Consider the following 25,443-nt stretch of genomic DNA (forward strand, 5'->3'; position numbering starts at 1 on the left):
ACCCAGTGGCATTGTAGCCACTGTAAGAGCACAGCCCAGTGCACCCCTCATGGGTTTGTAGTGATGCTGGTGTCACCAAACCTACTGTGCTGCCAGTCAGAGGGCACACAGAATTATATACAGTACATAATATTTGAAGATGATAATAAATGATCATGTGATTGATTTAGGTATCACCACAGTATGTTTTTTAATCACTATTTTAGAGTGTACTCCTTTTAAAAGAAGTCGTACTGTAGACAATGTGTGGTGTTGTGCAGGCAGCTGCCCCTTAAACGTCGTGTTTCCCGCGCTCTTCATGACATCATTCCATCTTGTGCTGTATTTACTGTTGTTGTTTTGATCATTGTTACAGGGCAGAGACCCACCGTATAGCTGAGGCACCCCCTTCATCCCAGTTCTTGCAATCATGCCAGAAAGATTTCAGATGTTACTCAGAGTAACAGGCATAAGCTTATTAAAAGGGACAGGAAATGGGAAAAGATGACACTCTCCAGGGACACAATGGGTCCTCTCAGAAAGGAGAGGGTACACGGTGTCTTCTCTCCTGCCTCTAGTTTTAGTGGGGGTCTCAGGGAAGTTTCCAGAGAGTCCCACCCAGGTTTACCTCTTAACTTTTGACCAACAGCATGATAACATCAGACTTCCAAGTCCCCACTGTGCATGACAGCTCTAGGTCACTTTGGCCCATGCTGGCCAACAGGTTCTCATTGGAACCTGTTCTTACAGGTTTTATGGTTAGGGGGAATTATCTTTATCTCATTGAGTTCTGGAATCTGGTCTATGTGAGGATCACAAAAGTTCCCGACCCCTACTTCAGGGTAAGTTCTTATCAGCATTTGGGGCCTGCATTTCATTTGAAGATAATAGGTAGTTTGCTGAGGAATGTCATATATCCTGGTTGGCTTCAGACAGGTAGGGCTGCAGGTAAATTGTTTTTTAAAAGAAAAAAGCAAGTGGGAGTCAGCACAGTGGGCCCAGTTTATAGAATTATTATTCCCTTAACCTCATATTCCCACACCTCACATCTGTCTGTTCCCTCTTAATCATCATGGCCCTATAGGAGCAATAGACTGTACCATGTAAAATACATACCGCATTGCCTATGTGGGTACTAAGCTAAACCCTCTATGTTTGTGTAAGTACCCTCACTCAATCATGATCCCAAGCTCTCATGATTAGGAGATTATTGTTTGGCTCATAATAGTCTCTCCAAACCATTCTTCCATACAATAGCTCACCTTCTTTCTTTCTTTTCTTTTCTCCTATTCAGGAAGTTTTGAATGACACAATTTCCTACCCTGATGGCACATTCATGGATTGGGAGTTTAAGATCTCTGTCTTGTATGACATTGCTAAGGTAAGAGACCTATGAAAATAAGAAACATTTATGAAAATTAAATATAAAACAGATTTGGCTATATTCAACCTCAGCGTGCATTGATTTCTTCATTTGTAGAATGATAATGGTAGCTATGTCATATATGAAATATAAAATATGAAATCATGCACATGCTTACCACAAGGCCCAGTACAAATAAATATTCCATATACATTGGTTACATTATTTTTGTTGTCGTATTTTTTTTTGGTATTCTGGGCGTGGGGCATAAATTTTAATAGATTTGTCAGAAATCAAAATCATATTAAACTTCACGGAAGACCACTGAAGTTTTTCAACTTTCTAAGAAAAAACACGAAGTACAAGCAGCTGTCTTACATGAAGCAATAATAAATTTGGACATGACTATTTCCAGACATGACATGAAAAAGGAAGCGGACACAGTAACCATGGCCTTATTCGAGAATGAAGTTGTCCCAAGAGTAAACCGTTTTGTATGGTTCCAAAAAATGTCACCATGACCTTTTTGCTTGTACAATTTCACTCCTACAAAGGTTGAAAACCAGTTCTGGCTATGACACCTCTGGCCACCAGAGGGTGGTACAAGAGCTAAAATTGTACTTCCCCTTTCAAACAGAAGGAATGAAACGCTTCTGTTTCAAAATAGAATGAAACCAATTCAATTTTAAGGAATAATCCAGGCCAGCTCCTCCCCTTCAAAAAACAAGGACTTATAATTCATATTTGAAAAATTGAGGTAGCAAAGAACCAGAGACATACACAGGGTCACAAACCAAATCACGGGCAAGTAAAACAATTAAATCATATATTAACACACATTTATATTTATCTCAACCATGTGCCTCCTACAAAATTACTTAACCAGAGTTTTTACACAATGGTCTTTTACTCTGTTATCTACTCTGTAGCCTAAATAGACTTCAAAATGATATAGAATATGTAGGAAAATATTAAGGTTTTAATAAAATGTATAAACCAAAAGTAATGGTACTAAATTTAAAATCTGACAGTGTGACTATCTTTTATGCTGAAATAGTGTCAAAATGTCACTTCTTCCTTTAAAATAATCAAGCAGCTGAAGTGTGTCTCATCTCTTTGTTTTCCTGTCATCCGAAAAATTGCAGGGGATGTCATATCTGCACTCCAGTAAAATAGAGGTCCATGGTCGTCTGAAATCCACCAACTGCGTAGTGGACAGTCGAATGGTGGTGAAGATCACCGATTTCGGCTGCAATTCCATTTTACTTCCAAAGAAAGGTTTGTAATGAATGAAATTTTTCACTAGCTTCCCATTTGGCATTTCTTTTTCTCTCTTCTTACTTTAAATTTTTTTTTCTCTCAAGCCCAGATAAAGTGGTTAGAAAACAGTGATATTGATCAGAAAACAAACACTTGGAGCGACCAGAGGCTCATTCTCCATCTGAGTTAAACAAATATTCTTTATGGACCTTATCCTCAATGCTCAGCTGAGTGTCCCCTGATATCAGTGAGAGATCATGAAGAATTTATTGATTTGTGAAACAAAATAGGATGAAAAAATATAGAAGTTTAGTGCAGGCAGAAACCTTAGAAATTATCTGGTTTAATCCTCTTCTTTTAAAAAAAATCAGAATTGAGACTCAGAGAAGTTACAAGATTTCCCTAGAAGATAAAATATAAAGCATTTTCAAAGCTACACATCTTTCATTCTTCTATGGTAATAAGCATAAGAAAAAAAAACCTCTTCTCAATGAAATATATTCTCATCATTTTCAGAATGTGGTGGGTCAAAAAAGGTAACTTGATTTGTAGAGTGTGAGGGGTTTTTCATGTTAAATATTTATCCTTTCTTTACTATAACTCATAGTTAAGCAGCCTTAGAAATTTAGTATTCATGTTGCCTAAAATTACTACTAAATCCAAAAATTAACTCTGTGTCTAATTCTAATTTCACAATTCTTTAGTTTTTCCTTAGTAAAAAATACAGTTCTTCCCTGACTTCCACAGTCTTGTCAAGTATAAAATGATATTGGACTCAATCCGGTAAATTCTTGTTGAAGCCCTACTGTGTGCCAAACATGGCTCATGATGTAATGGAGCAAATCTCCTTCATCAGATGACTGCAGTGTCAGTATTAGTAGATTACATACCTTTTCAACAACCTCAAACCTTTAGAATCCACTGTGAGTGAATCACAAGTCACAAATATTTATAAGACTGGAATTCGAAAAGGTGATGTAACTTTGGTCGGAGAACCAAATGAGGAAATACATCATAAATACATCACTGTGCCCAGAAACATGAATCTAAAACAATACATAAATACATCACTGTGCCCAGCAACATGAATCTATGTATTGTTTTTATTAAAACTACTGAATATCAAAATCTCAAAGCATTTATAAGAAGTGGGGTGATTTCAAAAACTTTCCAGAGAGTGCTGAAGAAAAATGAATTAATTCTATGCTCCTGTCATTGCTAAATCAGATACATAATGTGTGTCCAGAACACAGGTGTCTCTAGGTGCTAAGACACAGGCATTTTATTCATGTGAAATGGACTCTATGTAAATTATTACAGTGGTGTGAACATAATAAAATGTGATTAAATTACATACATCATATTTTTTAAGAATACTGTGGGAACACTAAAGAAACTGCCTCTGTGGGCATGAACTGGCTTGGAGGCCACCAGTATATTATGCTTGGAAAATATTTTTATCTTCTTTCAGTAACTACATATTTAAATATATATATAATATAAAGCCAGTCGCAATGGCGCACGCCTGTAATCCCAGCAGCTCAGGAAGCTGAGGCAGGAGAATCGCAAGTTCAAAGCCAGCCTCAGCAACTTAGCAAGGCCCTAAGCAACTCAGTGATAGCCTGCCTCAAAAATTAAAAGGGCTGGGATGTGGCTCAATGGTTAAATGCCCTGGGTTCAATCCTCAGTATCAGAAAAGAAAAAAAAAATGTGGCTCAATGGTTAAATGCCCTGGGTTCAATCCTCAGTATCAGAAAAAAAAAAAAAAAAAAAAATATATATATATATATATATATATAGAGAGAGAGAGAGAGAGAGTAAATTCTAATAATTTAAATAATAAAATGTTTAAATATATAAATTTTTATTTATTTGCTTATAAAAGTTTTCAAAAATTCATTCCATATGTACCATAAGTTATTAAATCCCTCAGCCTCTCATATTCTATTGCATTCATTCAACATATTTACTGAGCACTTACTACACACCAGACCCTGTTCTGGGTAGACTTCAAGGGTTTTCAGAACTATTATCCTAGCTGTTTTAGAGAACCCATATGAGCTCACCCAAATTCTGACTTTTCAAAGTCAGCTTTAAAGCTAAGTGTGTTATTCTACCTTCTATCACTGGTATGAACCTACACTCCTTAAAAGTTTGGGACCACACCATTCCAAAACCAACAGTATTCTGGGTGGATGGCATAGAACTTAAAAAGCAAAAGCAGGTTGGAGACCCAGAGGCTGCTCACCCCAACTTTGCACTCTCAATATCTGAATGCACAGACCTGTGGACCTCTCCAGAGCACCTCCGCCAAGCCAACATCTCTCAGAAGGGAGATGTGTACAGCTTTGGAATCATCGCCCAGGAGATCATCCTGCGGAGAGAAACCTTCTACACCTTGAGCTGCCGGGACCAGAAAGGTAAGTCTGAACCCCCTCACCTGCCCCAGCTGGGAGCCAGCCAACCTGCATTCTGGGCTCAGTGAGGCCCTAATCTCCTTGTAACCATATCTCATCTGCAAAAGTAGTGATTGCGCATCTGCACTACACATTTTACAAGGTTATTGGAAGGATTAAGAGTTAGAGTCCCCGAAAAGCACAGGATAACGTGCCCTGCCAGGCGTCACTGCTGTCAGTGTTGTGGTCATAGAATCTTCCCTTACAATTTCCACTTTTCCTTCTGATTCTGAAAGAGCTGATCACTCTAGCAAGATAACACAAATATTTCAGTTTTTACTATGAGAAGAGCTACAGTTTTTTTGTCACATCCTCTCAGAGGAAAATATTTCATTCCATTCTCCAATTTTTTTTTTTTACATACACAACTTATTTTTACTCAAAAGGTGAACACTGTCACTGTAGTGAGTACAAATCCATGAATCAGGATAGCATGCTATTTTTTATTATGTTCTAAACATCCATTCAGTCTTTACTGAGCATTTATTATGTGCCAACTCTGAACTATCTAGGGAAGTAAGATAACTAAGGGATTTAGGGAGGGTGGGGCCAAAGTATTGGACACAAGAAGCCTTCTGAAGGTGATGGTGCTGTATTCTTTCTTCTAACTTGACTATTTTCACCAATCAGAGAAGATTTTCAGAGTGGAAAATTCCAATGGAATGAAACCCTTCCGCCCAGATCTCTTCCTGGAAACAGCAGATGAAAAAGAGCTGGAAGTGAGTACATCTTCCCCTATATTCATTTCTTTGGCTGGCTCTAAAAATTCACCACAAATGTGGTGGTGAAAACAACAAAGACTTATTCAGTTACAGTTCTAAAATCAAGTTGTTGACAAGGCTGCACTCCCTCCACAAGCTCTAAGGGGATGATTCATTCCTTGCCTTTTCCAGAAGCTTCTGGTAGCTGTTGACATTCCTTGGCTTGTGGGCCCACATTCCAACCTCTGTCTCTTGGTCACATTCTCTCCTCCTTTTCTGTCTGTTTTCCCTCAATCTTCTTCCTATTAGGACACATGTCACTGCATTTGGACCCACCCAATTCCAGCATAATGGCCTCACCTCAAGATTTTTAACTTACCTACATCTGCAAAGACTCTTTCTCCAAATATAATGGTTCCCTTATCAGCAGTTTTGCTTTTTGTGGTTTCAGTTATCCATGGTCAATTGTAGTCTGAAACTACTATATGGAAATTTCCATAAATAAACAATTCATAAGTTATAAATTGCATATTGTTCTGAGTAGTGTGACACATTGAGTTCAGGTGGTGTTGTGTATCAGAGATAGTGTGACACCTGACAGTGTGTATCCTAAGTAGTGTGACAAGATCTTACTCTGTCCCACCTGAGATATCAATCATTCCTTTGCTCACATATCCATGTGGTATATACTACCCTCCCACTGTTCATTCAGTAGCCACCTAGGTTATCAGATTGACTGTTGAGGGATAAAGTGCTTTTATTTAAGTAATTCTTATTTTGCTTAATAATGGCCCCCAAATGCAAAGGTAATGAAGCTGGAAATTTTATTCCAGTATGTTATTGTAATTGTTTTATCATAGTTATTGTTGTTATTCTCTTACTATGCCTAATTTATAAATTAAACTTTATCATGGGTATGTACAGGGTTCAGTGCACCCCATAGTTATTCACTGGGAATCTTAAAATTATCCCCCGCAGATAAAGGTGGACTACAGAAAGGTAATACTCACACATTCTAGGGATGAGCTATTCCACATGCCCTCCTCTGCTGCCAAATCAGAAAACACCAGCTGGCTCCTAAAACACACATCACCTTCTCAGTTTTTATCAGCTAAAAGAACAAGATGTCAATGTGATATCCTTGTTAACCTTATAAAAATATATACCCTATATTTATAGAGTATTATCTAATGATTTAAAAAGAAATATTCCAATATCTAGAAAAACTTAAGTGTATTTTTACTCTTCCCCAGGAAGAAATGGAGTTTTTCTCTCCATATTTGCTTATTTATTTATTTATTTTTCTAACAATCCTTCAGAAAAGGCTTTACTGCTGGGGATAAAAATTCTACTTTTTTTTTTTTTTTTTAAGAATTTTACCTGAACCTTAATACAAGAGATAGTCAAGTATTTTAAAAACCTTTCTGGTGCTTTACACACACATATATACTTTTTGTTCCTTGTGGGATAAAAGCAGAAATGTTGTCCTTCCGTTTACAAGTCCATGCCAGAGGAGTTTTCTAGCCAGAATCCACCCAGGAAAAATGGGCCACTCTTCCCTCTCCTTTTCGTCTGCTCCTTTTCAATAGCACAGGCATGTTGTAGCCCAGGGTTCTGAGGTACAACTGCTCCTTGTTCCTTCTTTTCCTCTGCTTTCTATACCTCCCCACATATCACCCATCCCTTCTCAAACTCTCTCACCTGAGCATAGTTATCCTCAGGATCTGCAGGAAATTGATTCCTTGTCTGCTCAAGTCCCTCATATAAAATGGCATAGCATTTGCATATAGTCTATACCCATCTTCCCATGTATTATAAGTCATCTCCAGGTTATTTATGATATCTAAATATAGTGTAAATGCTATGTAAATACTTCTTATACTATATTGCTTAGGGAATATAGATGAGGAAAAAAATCTATATGTGTTCAGTACAGACCTGATTTTTTTTTTTTAAATCTGCTATTGATTGAATCCATGGATGCAGAAGCAGATAGGGATACAGAGGGCCAAGAGTATATTCAGATTAAAACCTTTTTCACCAAAGCATTTTCATCCTCAATTCATTTGTGCATAGTTGGATGGTTCTGGAATTGAAAATAAGGAATGAGATTTCATATCTAGTAGCTGGTTCCAATGGAATACAGGTCTGATCACTGAGCGATGCCAAAAGCTACTCAGGATTTTCCTTTGTGGTGCTGTTCCAGAACATTTCTAGTTGTTTCTATCCAATCTCCTATAAGGTAGTCAGCAGGCCATTTATCAAGCAAGGACATCATCTCATGGTGAGTTATAGACAGCCAGAGGCTACACCAGGGCTCCATTTCCTTCCCAAGCAAAGTACAAGAACAGGGATTTAATATTGCCTGTTTTTAGTCAGAGTGAAAAACAAATTTTTTAAAAAAAAGTTTTTCACCTCTCTTTTTCATAAAATAAAGATTCCATGGGCTCCTTCTGCCTCCCCTCTTCCTCCTCACCTCTCCTTTTCTCTATGTTGCTGTTCTAGTGCAACTGTGTATTAGGATTACATGAGGAACTTTAAAAAAAATATAAAACTGTCCTTTCCTCATGCAAAATTGGGGACATACTTATTCTAATGAATTAGTCATTGTTTATCTTACAGTTACACCCAAAGCTTTTGAGGTGGGGCCTGGCTATAAGAAATATACATGCTCCCCAGGCAATTCTTTTAGCCCCAATGGAAAACCACTGAATCGTCGTCCAGCTCTTATTCTTATTTAGAGCCACTTACTCATCAAGTCCCATTAATTTTTGCCCTCACCAGCACAAACCCTGCAAACTACAGTAAAGCATTTAGTTTCTCGCATCAACCCGGTCTCATCCAAACTGGTATCACGTTTTTCATTAATTTCACCCACAGGAACTACTGGGTAAGGTAGTTTAGGTGGTAATACCCGAGATGGAAAATGCAGAACTAGCTTTATCCTCAATGTCAGAGGTGAGGTTTGGCTTTTTGGGGGACGGTGAGGGAGAAATATGTCTTCTTAATTACTCCCATCAAAGAGGAGAAGAGGAGGCGACCTTGTCTGAATGTACCATCGTCTGAACTAATTCACCCCACTTCCTTCTTCCAGGTGTATTTACTTGTAAAAAGCTGCTGGGAGGAAGATCCAGAAAAGAGACCAGATTTCAAGAAAATTGAAAACACACTGGCCAAGATATTTGGGTACTGATGAAATGTTTACTTTTCACAAATTTTGGGTTTTTCAGTGACAGCTGACATTCAGTGGTATCCAAGAATGAGTCTGCCTATTCCAGTGAAAAAAATCCCAGACTGCAAACACCTGTCTCATAAAAATTAAAATGATATGAAGACTAACAGGCCATTTTCTCAGGGACACACTCACTTGAAAATTTAAAAATGTCAGACAAATTGTCTGGTTGAAAACAACTTCTAACTGATCATAGCATTTTCTGTTAAAAATATAGTACCAGATCCTTGTGCAGGTAATTAAGACATAGGTCTTGAGAATCTGCAAAGCCTCTTGATAATTCTTAAGATCAGCAAGTTTCTTAAATGTTAAAATCACCATTTCTGGCCCTAGGTACTTAAGATTTGTCTTATGAATCAGGTACAATTGAACAACAAAGAAAAAACAGCAGCACACATTTATCCAGTGAGATTGAATTCTAGATGACCCATGTTTTCAGCTAATACATTACAGATGAGAAAAAAATATTAAAAAAAACATTGAATGAAGAGTTGGGAGATCCAGTTTCCATGCTAGGATCTGATATTATTTGCTATGAGACGTAGGACAAAATTCTCACCCTTACCGGGTGTCAGTTGTCTTGTTAGTAAAATTGGATTGGACAAGATAATTTCTTCAATCCCTCCCAGCTCTAACTTTCTGCAGTTCTCATTAGGTCAAAAGATTCAGATAATTAAGGAGGCTAAAAGCCCAGGGCTGGAGATGAGGTGCAGTGAAGTTAATGAGTGTGTGGCCCTTGATAGGTAGAACTAAGCTGTCAGCTGTTAGAATGGAGCCGAAAGTAATAAGGGATTTAATTCTTGCCACCTTTTCACTCTTTCATAGGCCTGTTACTGAGAGCAATTGAGATTGTACAATGACAGATAACATGTAGACTTGTGAAGACTGTAGCCTTCAGTGGTGGTTCTCAAAGTTGGCTGCACATTGGAGTCACCTGAGCAGCTTTCAGAACTGCTGATGCCTGGGTCCTGCCCCAGAGAGTCTAACGTAATTGGTCTGGGGTGCAGGCTGGCATCAGAAGTGTTAATAGCTCCCCGGGTGATTAAGATATGCAGTCAAGGCTGGGAAAACTATGTTAATTGAATTAATTAATGGTGGAATAAAACAATCCATCTTTGTCCCTTATACCTGCTCCCTCACCCATTCTACCCAGCTAGTCTCTAAGTGGGGCAAGTAAGAGTCCCTTGAGAGCTTGTTAAAAAAAAATTCTGCTGCAAGCCTAGCAGTTTTACTTACAGAGGTCTGGGGTAGGATTCAGAAATATATTGACTTTTTAACAAACATCCCTCCTCACCCCAGGGGATCATGATGTAGGCCATCTCCTCCTGAGAGCAGAAGTGGTGGCCTGTGTTTGTCATAGTTGTAGTGACCAAGTGGCCGTGATTTATTCAGCACCACCCACGGTGCTTTCCTGTGTTAGGAGCGTCATCTCTGATACATGACACCACAAGAACTCAATGTGTCTCTTCCCTGAGTTCTGCACCGGGTATCATGTGTCCCAATGTCACAGAAAGCTGGCCTCTCATCTTGTGCCTTCTTGGTCTAACAACATAATCCAGAATTAGAATATTATCCTGAGGAGATGCTCTGTGGCTTGGAGTGGACTTTCTTGGTCTTTCTCTTATGCTTCCATTGATCACTTCTAGGCCATTTTTAAAATGATTCTCCTTTATTATAAATCGTGTATTATTAAAATTTTAGGAAAGAGGAATAAGCCAGCAAGAAAGTAAAAGCACCTATTCTCCAGTAAAATTGAGATTATAGTTTTACTATTTTATAAACTGACTTTTTTCACTTAGTGATAAAGGGTTCTTCTTTATGTTGTCTTTAATTATTCTAATTTCTATTTTATGGTACATTGGTATTCCATTACACACAATATTTAGACTATGTTTTTGGTATATATTTAGATTATTTTCCAGTTTTTGCTATTATAAATAATTCTGTGGCTTTCTTTGTAGATAATTTTAAACATTCATGATTTTGTTTTTCCTTTTTCTTTCTTTGGTTTCTTTTCAGGTTAAATTTTTTGTTGTTGTTGGCCCTTTTTATTTTTCTTTAATTTCCTATTCCATGTGGTTTTCCATTGTTTTACTGAGTGTTTTCTTAATTAATGGGTAAGATCTCTTTATCTACTACTACCTACAGACTTTTTCATGATCAAAAAAATGAAACTTATATGGACACCTTGATTCGACGCCTGCAGCTATATTCTCGGAACTTGGAACATCTGGTAGAGGAAAGGACGCAGCTGTACAAGGCAGAGAGGGACAGGGCGGACAGACTGAACTTCATGCTGCTCCCCAGGTGAGGCAGCCCTCCTGCTGACATAGTTCCCTGATTCCACAGCCAAGCCTCACAGCCTGTGGCTGAAACCTTTGGCATATCTGACTAGCATTGCTGATGCTTTTCTTTTGTTTTCCCAGATCTATACAGGATTGTTTCCTTTTGCATATTCTTCAACAGATTATAGGGCTTAAAAATGCATGTACCATACATTCTTTAAATACCTAAAAGAGAGAGATTACTTTCCAACATATGCATGGTGACACAGGAGTAGCATGCACTGTGCAGACACCTGGGTGTCAGCACCTCTTTGCCACTTTTATTAAGTCTACCACTTAAGACAAATTGCCTAATCTCTCAACTGCAAAATGGAAATTAAAATTTGCCTGCAGAATATAGAAACTATAGGATGCTTCCAGGCACTCTTAGTTTTTTCTTTGATTTCTTCTGACTGCAAGTAGAATCCAACTTACAAGAACTAGGAGCCATCCCTGGTAGAGAGGGCAGGGGAAATGCATTGGGTGTATCAGAGGCATGTACAGGCTGACCTCTGTCTTGTGAAGCAACATGACAGCCATGACAGAAGAATGAAATTCCCAAACAGCTTAAAGTTTCCTAAGTGTTGACAGTCAGGTAGGATGTTAAGCAGGGAATTGAAATGTGAAGAGTGAGGAAATAGGTTTGGCCTGCCACTGTGCTTCAGTGAGACGTAGCATTCTTCAGGTGTAACCAACTGTTCCATCAGATGAAGGATGAATGAGCCAGTCCAGTTTTAGGTAAAATCATGGAACTTGAGGTCAGCTGGGCCTGATTTCAACACATGGTTCCATCAACCACTGCTGATGAGCAATCTTGGGCAGGTGTTCAAATGCTTCAAGCCCCAGTCTCCCATCCACATTCCAGGTTGGCTCTGAGTTCCCTGAGATCATGTGCAGGATAGAAATAATTAGCATATCATACATATGGCAACTATGACTTTTCTATATTAGTCATATTATTTAATTTGAACACCTGCTTCATTTAGAATATCAGCTCCACACAGGTAAAGGAAAGATTTCAAGATCAAATTAGCTGTTTTCTCAATTAAAAAACAGCATCTCTTCTACAAGCCTGAGTGCTATGAGAAGAGTTAGGAGTCGCATGCATGCTCTGTCTGGTCTCTAGGCCTGAAGAGAATTTAATACAGAACCTACCCGCCCTCAGAGCACGTAGGAGAAGGCTAGGAATAGTACCCTCCACGCTTATCTCAGGGATGGCAGTTTCTGTTGGAGCTCTATAAAATTTAATTATATAATGCATAGTTCCTTGCCTGGCCTTTAATGCCTAGTTGACAAAACAATATCCTGATTATATGGCTACCTTTTTAGGTTTTATTATTGGTTATTTTAACCAATAATGTCAACCAAATGGTTTGGAACAGCTGGCTGACCACCTCAGCCTTTTTCCAAGCCCTGGCTCAGTATGCAACTTTGACCACTAGGTGGTAGATGTTTTCATCAGATTGCCAAAGTCATGCAACACATCTATTCGGATATGTTGAAGCTACAGTACACCATGACTGCAGCAAAAATTCTTCATATTTGAAAAGTAAAATTAAATCATGCATGAATGATTGCTAGAAGAATTAAGAAGAAATATTTATATAAAAAGGGTAAATACATTTAAGACTCTATGTAGGAACCAAAAAGCATTTAAACACTTCTTTGAATATTACCCCTTGGGGTTTTGAAACAGAATAGATGTTTTTCTTCTTGTAGGAAGCCTTTCTAAGACATCTAGTCTGCATACTAATTGCATCAATAACACCCTATTATCAAAGCTAAGTTACTTTCCTTCCTTTATTTTTCTACCAACAGAGTAGTTTCTTTTTCTGGATAATACACTATTTTCCAAGCTCAAGTGACTTTTTATAAGCAGTAGAAAGAAGGGCAACAATGGCAGAAAATTTTATGTAATCATTATATCTATGTAACCTCCAAAATGCTCTGCCCTTTATATCTGGCATGCCTAGAGTAACCAGCCCAGGAGTACCTCTGAGAGCCTGCCCAGCCACACAATGGGGTGTTTTTCAAAGGTCCCAAGTTGTGTCACTGCACCAGTTAAAAAGACTTCCCTCAGTGCATTGAATTTTCTCCAAATGAGTACTACAAATGCTTATGGTTGATTTGTTTTCTGGGAGAGACATGGGCATCCTTCCTTTGCTACATAATCAGCACACCTCCCAATCTTCCCCATCTCCCCAAATATCCAAGGACTGAATGGTGGAAGAATCGTGGTACATTAATAAGACTGAAAGACAAAATGTTGCCAAGTCCTAATACCAGCTCTGTCCTTAATGGACTCTGGGATTGTATGAAATTCATACTTCCTTTTCAGGTCTTCACTTTCTCGTCTATAAACATAAGGGGTTTATTTTCAATGACTTCTGTGGTACCTCCCAACTTCCAGATTCTAATTCTGGTAGTTCTATACTTGGATCCACTCCAAAGTGATCCCAAGGTCAGACAGCATTTATCATGTCAGCCCCCATCCCTTCTGTTCAGTGGAAAGCCACTGGGTACATGAAGAAAATATGGAGTCCATTCTTGTACTTCTTCTCTTTCAATTCTTGGTCTGAAATGCAGCTGGTTATGTTTCTTCAAAGCTATTCTATGTTGTTTCTCTTTGACTTCTGCTAATCTACCATAGTTTTAACTTGTTTACATAGTGATTGACTCAAATCCAGTTCAAAATATACCAAATGAACTCTGGTTTAGAATATATCAAAATTAATGTTAAATGCATTATTCCTTCATAATGATATTAAACAACATCATTTTAAATATGGCAGGGAAATAAAACAATCAACTTTGATGAGAGAGTCAGATGATAACTATGGTGAGTCAAGCTCTTATATCTATAACATTTGCCATCTCTGCTTCTGGATAAAGAACTATGTCTGTAAGAAATTGATTATCAGTACAGAAGTAAAAAGTGGGCAAGGACTTATATGCCTTAAGGGTAAATAGCTATTAAGGTTATGTATGTATGTGTTTTATGGTTAATAATCAAATACTAAGTTGCTGCAGTCTGGCTGCAGCAAACTAACGGGGGGCGGGGGGCGGTGACGAGGAACTTGTGAAGATTGATGCAGTGGGAGCCGTGTATTGTAGGACAGTAGGGGTATATATACATAACTGAATACACAGCTTAACTTAATTAACATAAACTAGGTATAGCAGTCAACCAATAAGGAATCATCATCTTAATGATTACACACAGCTTAATTTAATTGACATAATCTAGACACAGCAGTCAGTCATTAAGGAATCTATCATCTTAATGGCTCGCTGGCGTTACTTCTCAAACCACTCCCTCTGGCAAAATGCCAGGTGCCATCTTGACTTGTTTACGGACCCTAAAATTAAGTGAATGTTTAACCTGCATAGATTCATCTGGGTTCTAATACACACATTGTGTGTGTGTGTGTGTGTGTGTGTGTGTGTGATGTGTTTATATATACAATGGATACAAGCTAACTTTGCTTCCTAGATAATCATTCACCAGAAATCTAGAATTCTTAAGTTCTTGGTAAACAATTACTACTATCTTAAATGTTTATGTTAGACAAGAAAAATTTACTGAAGTTGAAGGCATGATTTTCCCTTCATCATCTAGGCTAGTGGTAAAGTCACTGAAGGAGAAAGGCATTGTGGAGCCAGAACTATTTGAGGAAGTTACAATCTACTTCAGCGACATTGTAGGTTTCACTACTATCTGCAAATACAGCACCCCCATGGAAGTGGTGGACATGCTTAATGACATCTATAAGAGTTTTGACCAAATCGTGGATCACCATGATGTCTACAAGGTAACTGCTTCCCTCATGCTTGAACAGACCAAGGGCATCAAAGCCTGACATGGCTCTTCCTATTATTTCTCTTGTCCTCTGTAATTTAACCTTTAATGAATTGATGGTTGAAACTGAGCTAATAGGGAAGAGAAGTGGAAGAATTGGAAGGGTGACATATCAAAATTACCATTTAACTTTTAAGAAATAGCACAAAAGAAGAAAATTTCCACAGGAATGAATTTTGGAAACTAAATTTAGAGAAAATGTCATCCCTCTCAAATTACCTTCAAAAAATGGATGATATTTAGATTGAGTGCAAATGAAGCAGAGAATACACTAGAGTTTAAATAAATAGAATATATCTTATAACTTAGAGGAAACTACAATTATTTTTGCTCAAATTGCATGTAGAAAATGACAAAGACAACTATAGATTACTTTTCTGGAAATTAAGAGTATTCCTAAAATGACTTAAACCCAATCAGATTATTTAAACATTTTAAGAATTGTCACCGCATCTGTACAATTTATGTAATTATGAAACACTTTTAGATAAAACACTTTGTTTTATCATTCATTTAACTAGACTATAAAAACTCTGAAAAAGCTGGGTACGGTGGTGCTCACCTGTAATCCCAGTGGCTGGGGAGGCTGAGGCAGGAGAATCACGAGTTTAAAGCCACCTCAGCAATGGCAAGGTGCTAAGCAACTCCGTGAAATCCTGTCTCTAAATAAAATACAAAATAGGACTGGGGATGTGGTTCAGTGGGTTGAGTGCCCCTGAGTTTAATCCCTGGTACCAAAAAAAAAAAAATTACTCTGAAGAAATTAGCATAAAACTGGTGTTGAACTGGCCCAGAAAAAGTGTATAGGATGTGCCTCTGAGTTCCCAAAAAACCTTTTGTGTTTGTTTTGTGATTAACTGCTTCTGTTTAAAATCTGTGCCTTTTGAAGGAACAGAGCCACTGATGAGAAAGTATTTCCACAGGTAGAAACCATTGGTGATGCCTACGTGGTGGCTAGTGGTTTGCCTAAGAGAAATGGCAATCGGCATGCAGTAGATATTTCCAAGATGGCCTTAGATATCCTCAGCTTCATAGGGACCTTTGAACTGGAGCATCTTCCCGGCCTCCCAGTATGGATTCGCATTGGAGTTCACTCTGGTATGGAGATAAGCTTCTTAAGACCATTTGTACCTCTGTTAACCAACTATATCAGAAAAAATAGAGGGACCTCAAACATGATTGATTTTCACAAGAGATTTACTGTTGAATTCTGTGGATCAAATATACCATTACACATCCTGACATATTTAGACCCAGTCTATAGAGAGTGATTGGAACAACACATTTGACAGCAGTTTTCACTCTTGGATGGATAACACCAACCACATATGAAAACAAGAAGGACTTCCCATTTAAGTCACTGTATCTACTATTGCACTTATCTCCTCCTCATCCCTTCCTTCTTCTCAATCTCAACTTCTGTACATTTTCCCATTAAAATATAATAGTACCTAAGTGGATTTGATTATCTACAGGGGAAAAAATAACTGGTCAAATTCCTGTAACAGGTATACCCCGCTCCCCTGCAGTTGTACTGAAATTACATAGGTCACTTAAAAGACCATGAAAAACTTCATAGCTGTGTTGAAAAGAAACACTTTAGGCAAATTCAACAGAACTTAATTAAGAAAGAACAACTGACAAACCGTGACCATCAGAACCAGAGGAGGTTTAGAGAGCTCCAGTGGGTAATACGGGCTGGCAGTCTATACAGACAGAAAATAGAAGTAAGGTACAGAAACCACTTGGTTTTACAGCTCCATGTTTGCCATTTGTAGGCCTGATATGATCAGTTAGCAGCCTGTGATTGGCTGACTCTCAGCTGCTGTGATTACCTGAGATTTAGCCATTTATTCCAAAAGTATCTTTCTAAATTAGGCTTTCAATTTGTAAGGAGGTTGTGCTTGTTCCATAGGCATGCCAGGTAGGAAGCAGCCTCAGGCTAAATTTAGTTTTATTTAACAGTCTTGAACATAATGATTTGAGAAGATGAGTTATGGATACAGAAAAACATAGTTGGAAAGGAACTCAAAAGTCATCTGGATTAATCCTTTGCAAGGTACAATTGTCTTTATAGGTCCCAAGATCAATAATAGTATGGCACATTTAGAATAACCCCAAGACTCCTTGAAAACTCATAGTTTTCCAACTCACTCCACTGTTGAAATGGTTAATTATTAAGACAGTTTTTCCTCATGTTAAATCACATCTCTATAAATTTCCTGGCATTGCTCCTGGTCCAAGGCTTACAGGAGACCCAGAGTACAGAAAACTTAAAAGATGCCCCTAGGCTTTGTGGCAAGGACCAAACAACTGCATTTCCTGAAGTCCTCTTATATCTATAGAGCCTGACAGTAAATATTTGTTGATATGAATGAATGATTTTCTCAAAGTGACAGTAAATAGAACTTAAAAACTGCTGCCAAATCTTTGACAGCCAGGAATATAGCTGTGGTTTCCCCAATCATGTCCAGAGCCAAATGTCATGTTTCCATATTTATATGAGGGAACTCCTGGCATCTGCCAGACCACCCAGGCAGTGAGTGAACTATCTCCTTTCTGTCCCATCACAAATAGTCAAACCTGGAGGAGGGGTTAGCAGCAGGCTTGATTTATTGACATCAAGGAGGGTGGAGGCCTTACCTGTGACCTGCTCCATGTCTGAGCTAAACACCGGGGTACTGCCATACTGGGCTGGCATGAGAGTAGCTATTAGGCACATATGCCTGGAAGGGTTTAGGCTCAGGAAATTGAACAGTTGCAAAGTTAAGTATTAATAACTGAGAATAAGAAACAGTATCAGCAGGAATTTTGCTATTTTAGGCCTTCCACAGCCTTATCAGTCTGTTGTTGAAGTAAGAAGTCACTTGCAAATAGACCTACCAGTCCTAGTGCACAGCCTGGTGCGGCTGGGGAACTCAGAGATCTGATCAAAAACTGCCTCTGCTAAACCTTTCTTGCCACACATTTTTCGTTATTTTTTTTTTTAATCGGTTTTTCTTTTGTTTTACATCAAACCTGACAGTGAAGGCTAAGGATCCTGGGGAAGATGTGGTATTTTGAGGATTTTTCTTCTTCTTTCTTTTTCTTTCTGTCTTTCTTTCTCTCTCTCTTTCTTTCTTTCTGTCTTTCTGTCTTTCTTTCTTTCTGTGTTCATAAACACAGGGGTAAAATAAATCTATAAGGAAACTCAAATAGATCAAAAACTACTGTCAACTAGAAAATTAATGATTACCTCTACCAAAAACCCAGCTTTGCAGTTTTCAAGTTAATCTTTAGCTTCTAAAGTCTTTAACTCCTTGCTTTCAGGCAGCCCACACAAATACATGATTAATATGCCTCAACGCTGCCTTGCCTTGGCTTTTGTTCTGCTTGTTAGTGTCCTTCCTCCACAGGCTTCCCCTATCCAGTGGTATTCAGGAATATAGCTGTGGTTTCCCCATCATGACCAGAGCCAAATATCATGTTTCCATATTTATATGAGGGAACTCCTGGGCATCGGCCAGATCATAAATCTTTCCTGCTGTACATTTTCCATTATTGTTTTGTTTTGTTTTTTTTAAATTGGTTTTTGTTTTGTTTTGCATCAAACCTGAATTACTTAGGGAAAATTATTCCCAATCCTTGTCTTCTGGTCTTCCATCACTATACCTCCAATCCCAGAAATACCACCCTAAAATAAAAATAAAACTAACTTGGGCCATTGAACCACCAAGTCCACAGTGCCCTCCAGCAGTCCAGGGTGCAGGATTGAGTGAGTGGTTTGGCACAGTAAGCAAGCCATGGGATCACCCTCACTCTTCTATTTAAAATATTAAGAAAGACTTGCCGCTTTTGTGACCTGGATCTCTGGGTGCCTTCTTGTTCTGAGTCAATGCAACATTCTTCACAGAGCAAAATATTTTCTGAAAGCATGTCCTTGCTGGGTGTATCCATTTAAAGCAAAAATCACCAAGCACATCACACTCTCTGCCATTTCCCCACAACATGATGTGTTTGACATTGTGACCCTGAAAAGAGGCTCCTTCATCTCAACTCCACTCTGCAGTTTCCATTGCCTCCACCTCTAGCTTCCTGTTCTTCCTTTCAGGTCCTTGTGCCGCTGGAGTTGTGGGAATCAAGATGCCTCGTTATTGCCTGTTCGGGGACACCGTCAACACAGCCTCTAGGATGGAATCCACTGGCCTTCGTAAGGATGGAGATTGTTTTTCTTAGAGGACAAAGATGCTTTCTTGCAGAGGAGGGCAATTGTGGGATTACATGCACAATAAGCAGACACAAAGTACCGGGGAGATGCAGGATGATGCTGCACAGCAGCAGAATGTGAGCCTGTGTCAATCTGGTCCTTGCTGTATTTGCTTTTGTTGTTGTCATTTACTGATAATTATCTTATTCTTCTATTATTGCTCAGTTTTTAATTTTCTATATTTTTCATCCACCTTCAATTAATTCAACCATGCTCTACCTGGAATAGTCATGAAATTTATCATAGATCTATGGAAGTTAAAAAAAAACTCCTATGGGCTATATATGGACTATACACACTGCTTCAAATTCCCATTTCTCTTTTATCTGGTTTTTCTAGGAATTCATTTTAGTAAAGGAAAGAGTATTGGTGTTTGTTATATGCAAAGATATATATTATATTTGCCCTGCCAAGATAAAGGCACAGGGTGCTGCATGCTGTAGTTGCTCAATAATATTGGAGATAATGATAATAATGGAAATATATAGTAGAAGAAAAAAGCACTGGTAGATAAGAGCTGACAAAAACACAGGAGGCAGGATAGTAGTTTGGTAGTCAACTGACAATCTGATACTAGTATATGCTGGAAAAATCAAGAGTATAAAGAAAAGAATAAGAGTCATACAGACTTGGGTTAAAATCATAACTATGCTAATTACTATTAGAGTAAGTTGGAGGTAAATGTACCCGATCTTTCTAGGACTCTGAAAGATGAAGATGTAAATTGAGGATAATACCCTAACCTTGCTGGGAGAACTCGGAATGATGTATGTTAAGCATTTAGTAGTGCTCTGGCCTGTGGTAGGTGTACACCCGGGCTTTCCATCATTCTTCCTACTGACACTGTTTGTGGTGTGGCTGTTAGGCACCATAGTGAGAAAGACCGTAGTCAATAATGGAGCACGGAGTGCCCCCTGCTTGTTTTTCAGAGGATAACTGTTGTACAGAAGAAGAAAATTTGAGAAAATCAAGACTCTGGATTTTCATCTTGCCACCAGCCCTTTAGCTGTGCGTTAGAATTTTTTCACAGGAACCCAAAGCAAATTCTAACTCCTAAGCTTGGCACTGAAAGTCTGATCCAAAACCTGGTCCTAGAGGCTACCACCCTGAGCCAGGATCAGAGGACAAAACCCAAGGAGTGCCATCACTCAGGATCCTGAAAACCAGAACCCTTTTTTCCTTATCATGTGTGATAATATTTCTTATCTCACTGATGTTATTTATTTATTTATTGGTACCAGGGATTGAACCCAGGGTGCTTAAGCCACACCCCGATCACTTTTTACATTTTACTTTGAGACAGTGTCTTGCTGGTTGCCTTAGGGCCTCACTAAATTGCTTACCTGGCTTGAACATGTGAAACTCCTGAGCCCATGCTTCTGAGCAGCTGGGATTATAAGTGCCCAGCTCACTGGCGTTATTTTTAAGGGTACTTTCATTTAAAAAGCTATATTTGTTTCTCCTCAATTTAGGATATTTGCTTCAGGTGTTTGTGATAGCATAAATCAAGGGGAAACAAATGTGGCATATCATAGCTGTCAAAACCGAGGAGCTTTCATTTGTCTCTTTTGCATTTCCAGCCTATAGGATTCACATGAGTGGCTCCACTATAGCCACCTTGAAGAGAACCGATTGTCAGTTCCTGTATGAAGTAAGAGGAGAGACCTACTTAAAGGTAAGGAATCCACAGAGACAATTTGTCACACACATCTGGGCCATCTCCTGGAGACTTAGCCAAGAAAGTCAAGAAGCACAGGGATGAAGACTCCTTTTCTATATGCCTCACAAAGATCTTCCACCATCCCTGTAGGAGGAACCTACATGTGAGCATCAGAACTTCCCTTTGTTCAGGAAGGCCCTTAGGTCTATGACCAATATGTTGTACAACACCGCGATTTCCTCTATATATGTACAAGGTTTGTCCTCAGTTATTCCTCCAAACACAAGAGCTTGTTCTGTTCAAGACTTGTTTAAGTCAAAAGCCCCAATTTCCTACTCTAATGGCAAGATGCTATGTCTCAGGTCACCCCTCTTGTCAGTTGCTTTTATTATTCTGAAACTCTGGACCAACAGATTGAAAAGTATGGCCCATTACTCCCGACTTGTACACCCACCAGGCCTACTGAGACTCCATGGTATAGATCAGAAATCTTACTAACAAGTATTGCAAATGTTTGTGATCACACTGAAGTTTGACAATTACAGCTTTAAATTCCCCATGCTGTTCCTCACATCAAAAACAGCTACCCTTGCCAGTGCGGTGGTGCACCCCAGTAATCCCAGAGGCTGGGGGGGAGGGGATGAGCATGGAGGATCACGAGTTCAAAGCCAGCCTCAGCAAAAGCCAGACGCTAAGCAACTCAGTGAGACCCTGTCTCTAAATAAAATACAAAATAGGGTTAGAGATGTAGCTCTGCAGCTGAGTGCCCCTGAGTTCAATCCTTGCTACCAAAAACAAAACAAAAAAAAAAAAACAAACAAAACAGCTGCCCTCCAAAGCCACCAACTGTCTCCAACTGGCTCTCAGTCTGCTCTTTGAAAATTACAGTCTTTTCACAACTGGTCTAAAGCCAGCTATCAACAGTTTTCTGTCTCCAGTAGCCATAATGCCCTGATCTCCAGGCTTCACTTAGAAAAGCCTCCTTGTATGTAAAGGTGTCCTAACATCACACTCAGTTTTTGAGTCCTCCATAAACACATTTTACAGGTTTTTTGTTTTGTTTTTTGGTGTGGAGAATTGAACCCATGGCCTTGCAAATGCTTGGCATTTGCTACTTGGCTACATTTCCAGCCCATAAATGGACAATATATTTTCTACATAAGAGCATTCCTCTGAAAATAGAAGTGACTTATAAATTATAGATTACTGCAGTCTAAACACAGTCAACCAGCCACTATTTTTAAAAGTGAACACACACACACACACACACACAGCCATCTAATCTCCTTTTTAAGTATAAGCTTTAGCAAAAACAGTTTCTGATACAGTTATGTTTATTTCATAGTCCCCAGATGAGCCAAACAAATGTCACTCAAGGAGTGCTTATTATGGTGAATATGTGTTGATAATTTACACATTTAATGTAGGTAAAGTAACAAAAGTCTTGTGACAAAATTTTGTTGCAAAAGGTGCTAAAATAAAAATGTAGACAGCTGGGCATGGTGGCATATGCTTGTAATCCCAGCTACTTGGGAGGCTCAGGCATGAGATTTTAAGTTTGAGGCTAGCCTCAGTAACTTAGTGAAACCCTATCTCAAAATAAAAAGGGCTGAAACTCAGAGGTAGAGCACCACTGGGTTCAATCTCCAGCACGTCCCCCCCCCCCAAAAAAAAAAAGGAAAAGAAGAAAATGTAGGCAATGAAAACTGGTTGGGTTTGTTGGTGCAGCAGAATTACAGATGATTTTTTTAAAATTAGAGTTGTTGAAATGTAGCTATAGTGATATTTTCAAATATCTTATGGGAAAAAACCTATTTAGTCAGAGATTTATTTTTTTAAAGGAATTTGGAAATAAAAATTTATCTAGAGATAACACAAATCATAAAGGCATGTGCTATGCGCTTAAATATAGGCATTGATGAGAAATGTGGAGGTGAGATGCCTCTTGGAAACAGATCCCTGTAGAACAGTGGGCTAGAGCAGAACTGTCTCATTGGCATCCATTGGACTCACCTCTTCTGTCTCCCTAGGGAAAAGGAACAGAGATCACCTACTGGCTGACTGGGATGAAGGACCATAAATACAACCTGCCAACCCCACCAACTGTGTAAGTTTCTGGGTGTGACCGGGAGGGATAGGGGAGTTGGAGGTTTTGGCCTTGTAAGCTATGCTCCTTACAGCCATTCAAGTAAGTTGGGGCAAGTGCCTAGCAAGTGGCAATGATGTGTTGAGTATGAGGCAGGGGGCTATACACATGAGAACCCTCCCTTCTCCAGCTTCTAGAACTGAGTGTCCTGAGACCTGCATTTTCCTGAGACCTCAACAACACTGAAAAATACTTAGCCTGGCTGCCCTGGCTGGAGCATAGGCTTTCTTCCATGAATCAGATGTGTATTCTCAGTGAAATCACTGCATTTTACTCTGGACTTATCCCAACAGTTGTTCCAGGGAGTGTCCACCTGGAAAAGAGGAGGAAGGGATGTACTATCTAAAACTTGAGATTTTGTTTACTGGCTCTTTTTTCCTTCTGTACAAATGAGAGGTTTTTTGTTTTTTTTTTTTAACTGTCCCAATTGTATTTTAAATACCTGTCCCCATTAGAGTATACTCAGCTCATAATATTTGCAGAAAACATGCCATATATTAGGTAAGAATAAAAAATAGAAGTTTCTTTAGTATGGGTATGTGTTTCTACCTATTACATCATTTTCCTGAAATGTGCCAGCCATCATTTCATGCTTGCTGAAAAATTGACTAAATGTCCCTGCCATGAGGTATGGCAAAGCTAGTGCTGTGTTCCAGACTTGCTTGAAAGAACAAAAAGCAGTTTGGAGCTCACTTCATGCATGTCTGGCTCTTACAAGAGTAGAACATGCTGGAGACAAGAAGCTCTCAGCATTTCTCCTCCTGTCTCATCTTTCTGCTAGTCATCTGATGAAAACAGGACCTTCCTCTGCCCCACAACCATGGTTCTGCATCTTCACATGGAGTCTGTGTTCACCCTGAGATGACAAAGCCAAAGGTCTAAATAGCAGGTTTCAGTTCTCTAAAAGGTGATTCAAGTTCAGTTGCATATTGGTAGACATTGCAGCAATCCGTCGTGTGGTTATTGCCATGGCTTTTGCTAGAGCAGAGAATAATCCCTGTCTTGCAGATGTCTAGATGCCATCAGAGAGATGGTGCATGGCTAGAGATACCAAGATAACCCAGATCTTCCCCAGAACATAGGAAACCTGGTTCCTTACTAGCAGCGCCCCAGGTCCATTCTTGAAGCCCTCTACCATCCTGAGCTCTCCCCAAACAATACCCATATCCACAGGTATATGTGGGACCAATGTATTTTGAGGGTTGGGTGGCCTCCTTTCCCCTTCCTCAGTAGCATACAGTGGTATTTGAAAACCTAGATCTTCTGACTATTCTTCCAAATTCTAGCAGCTTGTTGATTCATTTTGAAATTGCAGTAGAATACCCTGCCTGCTGTAGAATATATTCTGCTTATTCTATAAGCATTGCAGGGATGGCAGTCCTTCAAGCTCACTAAAGGTAAGGATCATTCTGCATTCTTGGAGCTTTCTACATCTGGCACAGAATAGACATTCACGGAGTAATTGGGGAACTGAACTGATGATTCTGGAGCTGGGGAATATTCTCTGTGAATTGCTAAGATGTTTCATTTTTCTCTCCCCACCCTCTTTCCAGGGAGAATCAACAGCGTTTGCAAGAAGAATTTTCAGACATGATCCTCAACTCTTTACAGAAAAGACAGGCTGCAGGAATAAAAAGCCGAAAACCAACACGGGTAGCCAGCTATAAGAAAGGCACTCTGGAATACCTGCAACTGAACACCACGGACCAGGAGAACACCTATTTTTAGACCAATGAAAGTTTAAGGACTTACACACACCAAATCCAGCTGCACTTAGGCAGCAGCCTCGAGTGTCCTGAGGCTTGCATTTTCCTGAGACCTCAGTGACACTGAAAATACTTAGCCTGGTCCTGGCTGGAGCATAGACTTTCTTCCATGAATCAGATGTGTGCTCTCAGTGAAATCACTGCATTTTACTCTGGACTTATCCCAACAGTTGTTCCAAGGAGCATCCATCTGGAAAAGAGGAAGACATATACTATCTAAAACTTGAGATTTTGTTCTTATTTTATGTATTTCATGTTTGTTTTATTGTTTTGTTTGTGGATTTTTAAAACTGGTCCCAACTACATTTGAGCTATCTCATCTCCATTTAGATATCTTATCTCCATTTAATCCCCTTATCTCAAAATTTTTGCAGAAAATATGCTAGATGTTAGGTAAGAATAAAAGTTTGAAGTTCCTGAGTCTAGGTATGGGTTTCTACCTGTTTTCCTG

The 25,443-nt window shown here is 39.0% G+C and overlaps 1 protein-coding gene across 1 annotated transcript in view; it reads left to right on the forward strand.

Moving 5' to 3' along the window:
* Gucy2c (guanylate cyclase 2C) overlaps window positions 1–25,154 on the forward strand; it is a 74,639-nt gene extending 49,485 nt beyond the window's left edge. Inside the window, exons 16-27 of the mRNA XM_027955980.2 lie at window positions 1,274–1,360; window positions 2,488–2,620; window positions 4,885–5,022; window positions 5,689–5,777; window positions 8,854–8,945; window positions 11,140–11,298; window positions 14,935–15,127; window positions 16,098–16,272; window positions 19,265–19,363; window positions 21,001–21,095; window positions 23,111–23,187; window positions 24,780–25,154. Of these exons, the coding sequence (XP_027811781.1) occupies window positions 1,274–1,360; window positions 2,488–2,620; window positions 4,885–5,022; window positions 5,689–5,777; window positions 8,854–8,945; window positions 11,140–11,298; window positions 14,935–15,127; window positions 16,098–16,272; window positions 19,265–19,363; window positions 21,001–21,095; window positions 23,111–23,187; window positions 24,780–24,954 (1,512 nt within the window). The 3' untranslated portion in view covers window positions 24,955–25,154. The remainder of the gene's footprint in view (window positions 1–1,273; window positions 1,361–2,487; window positions 2,621–4,884; window positions 5,023–5,688; window positions 5,778–8,853; window positions 8,946–11,139; window positions 11,299–14,934; window positions 15,128–16,097; window positions 16,273–19,264; window positions 19,364–21,000; window positions 21,096–23,110; window positions 23,188–24,779) is intronic.
* Window positions 25,155–25,443: the final 289 nt, after the last annotated feature.

Source organism: Marmota flaviventris, chromosome 3 (assembly GCF_047511675.1).
Source record: "Marmota flaviventris isolate mMarFla1 chromosome 3, mMarFla1.hap1, whole genome shotgun sequence".
NCBI classification, from domain to species: Eukaryota; Metazoa; Chordata; class Mammalia; order Rodentia; family Sciuridae; genus Marmota; species Marmota flaviventris.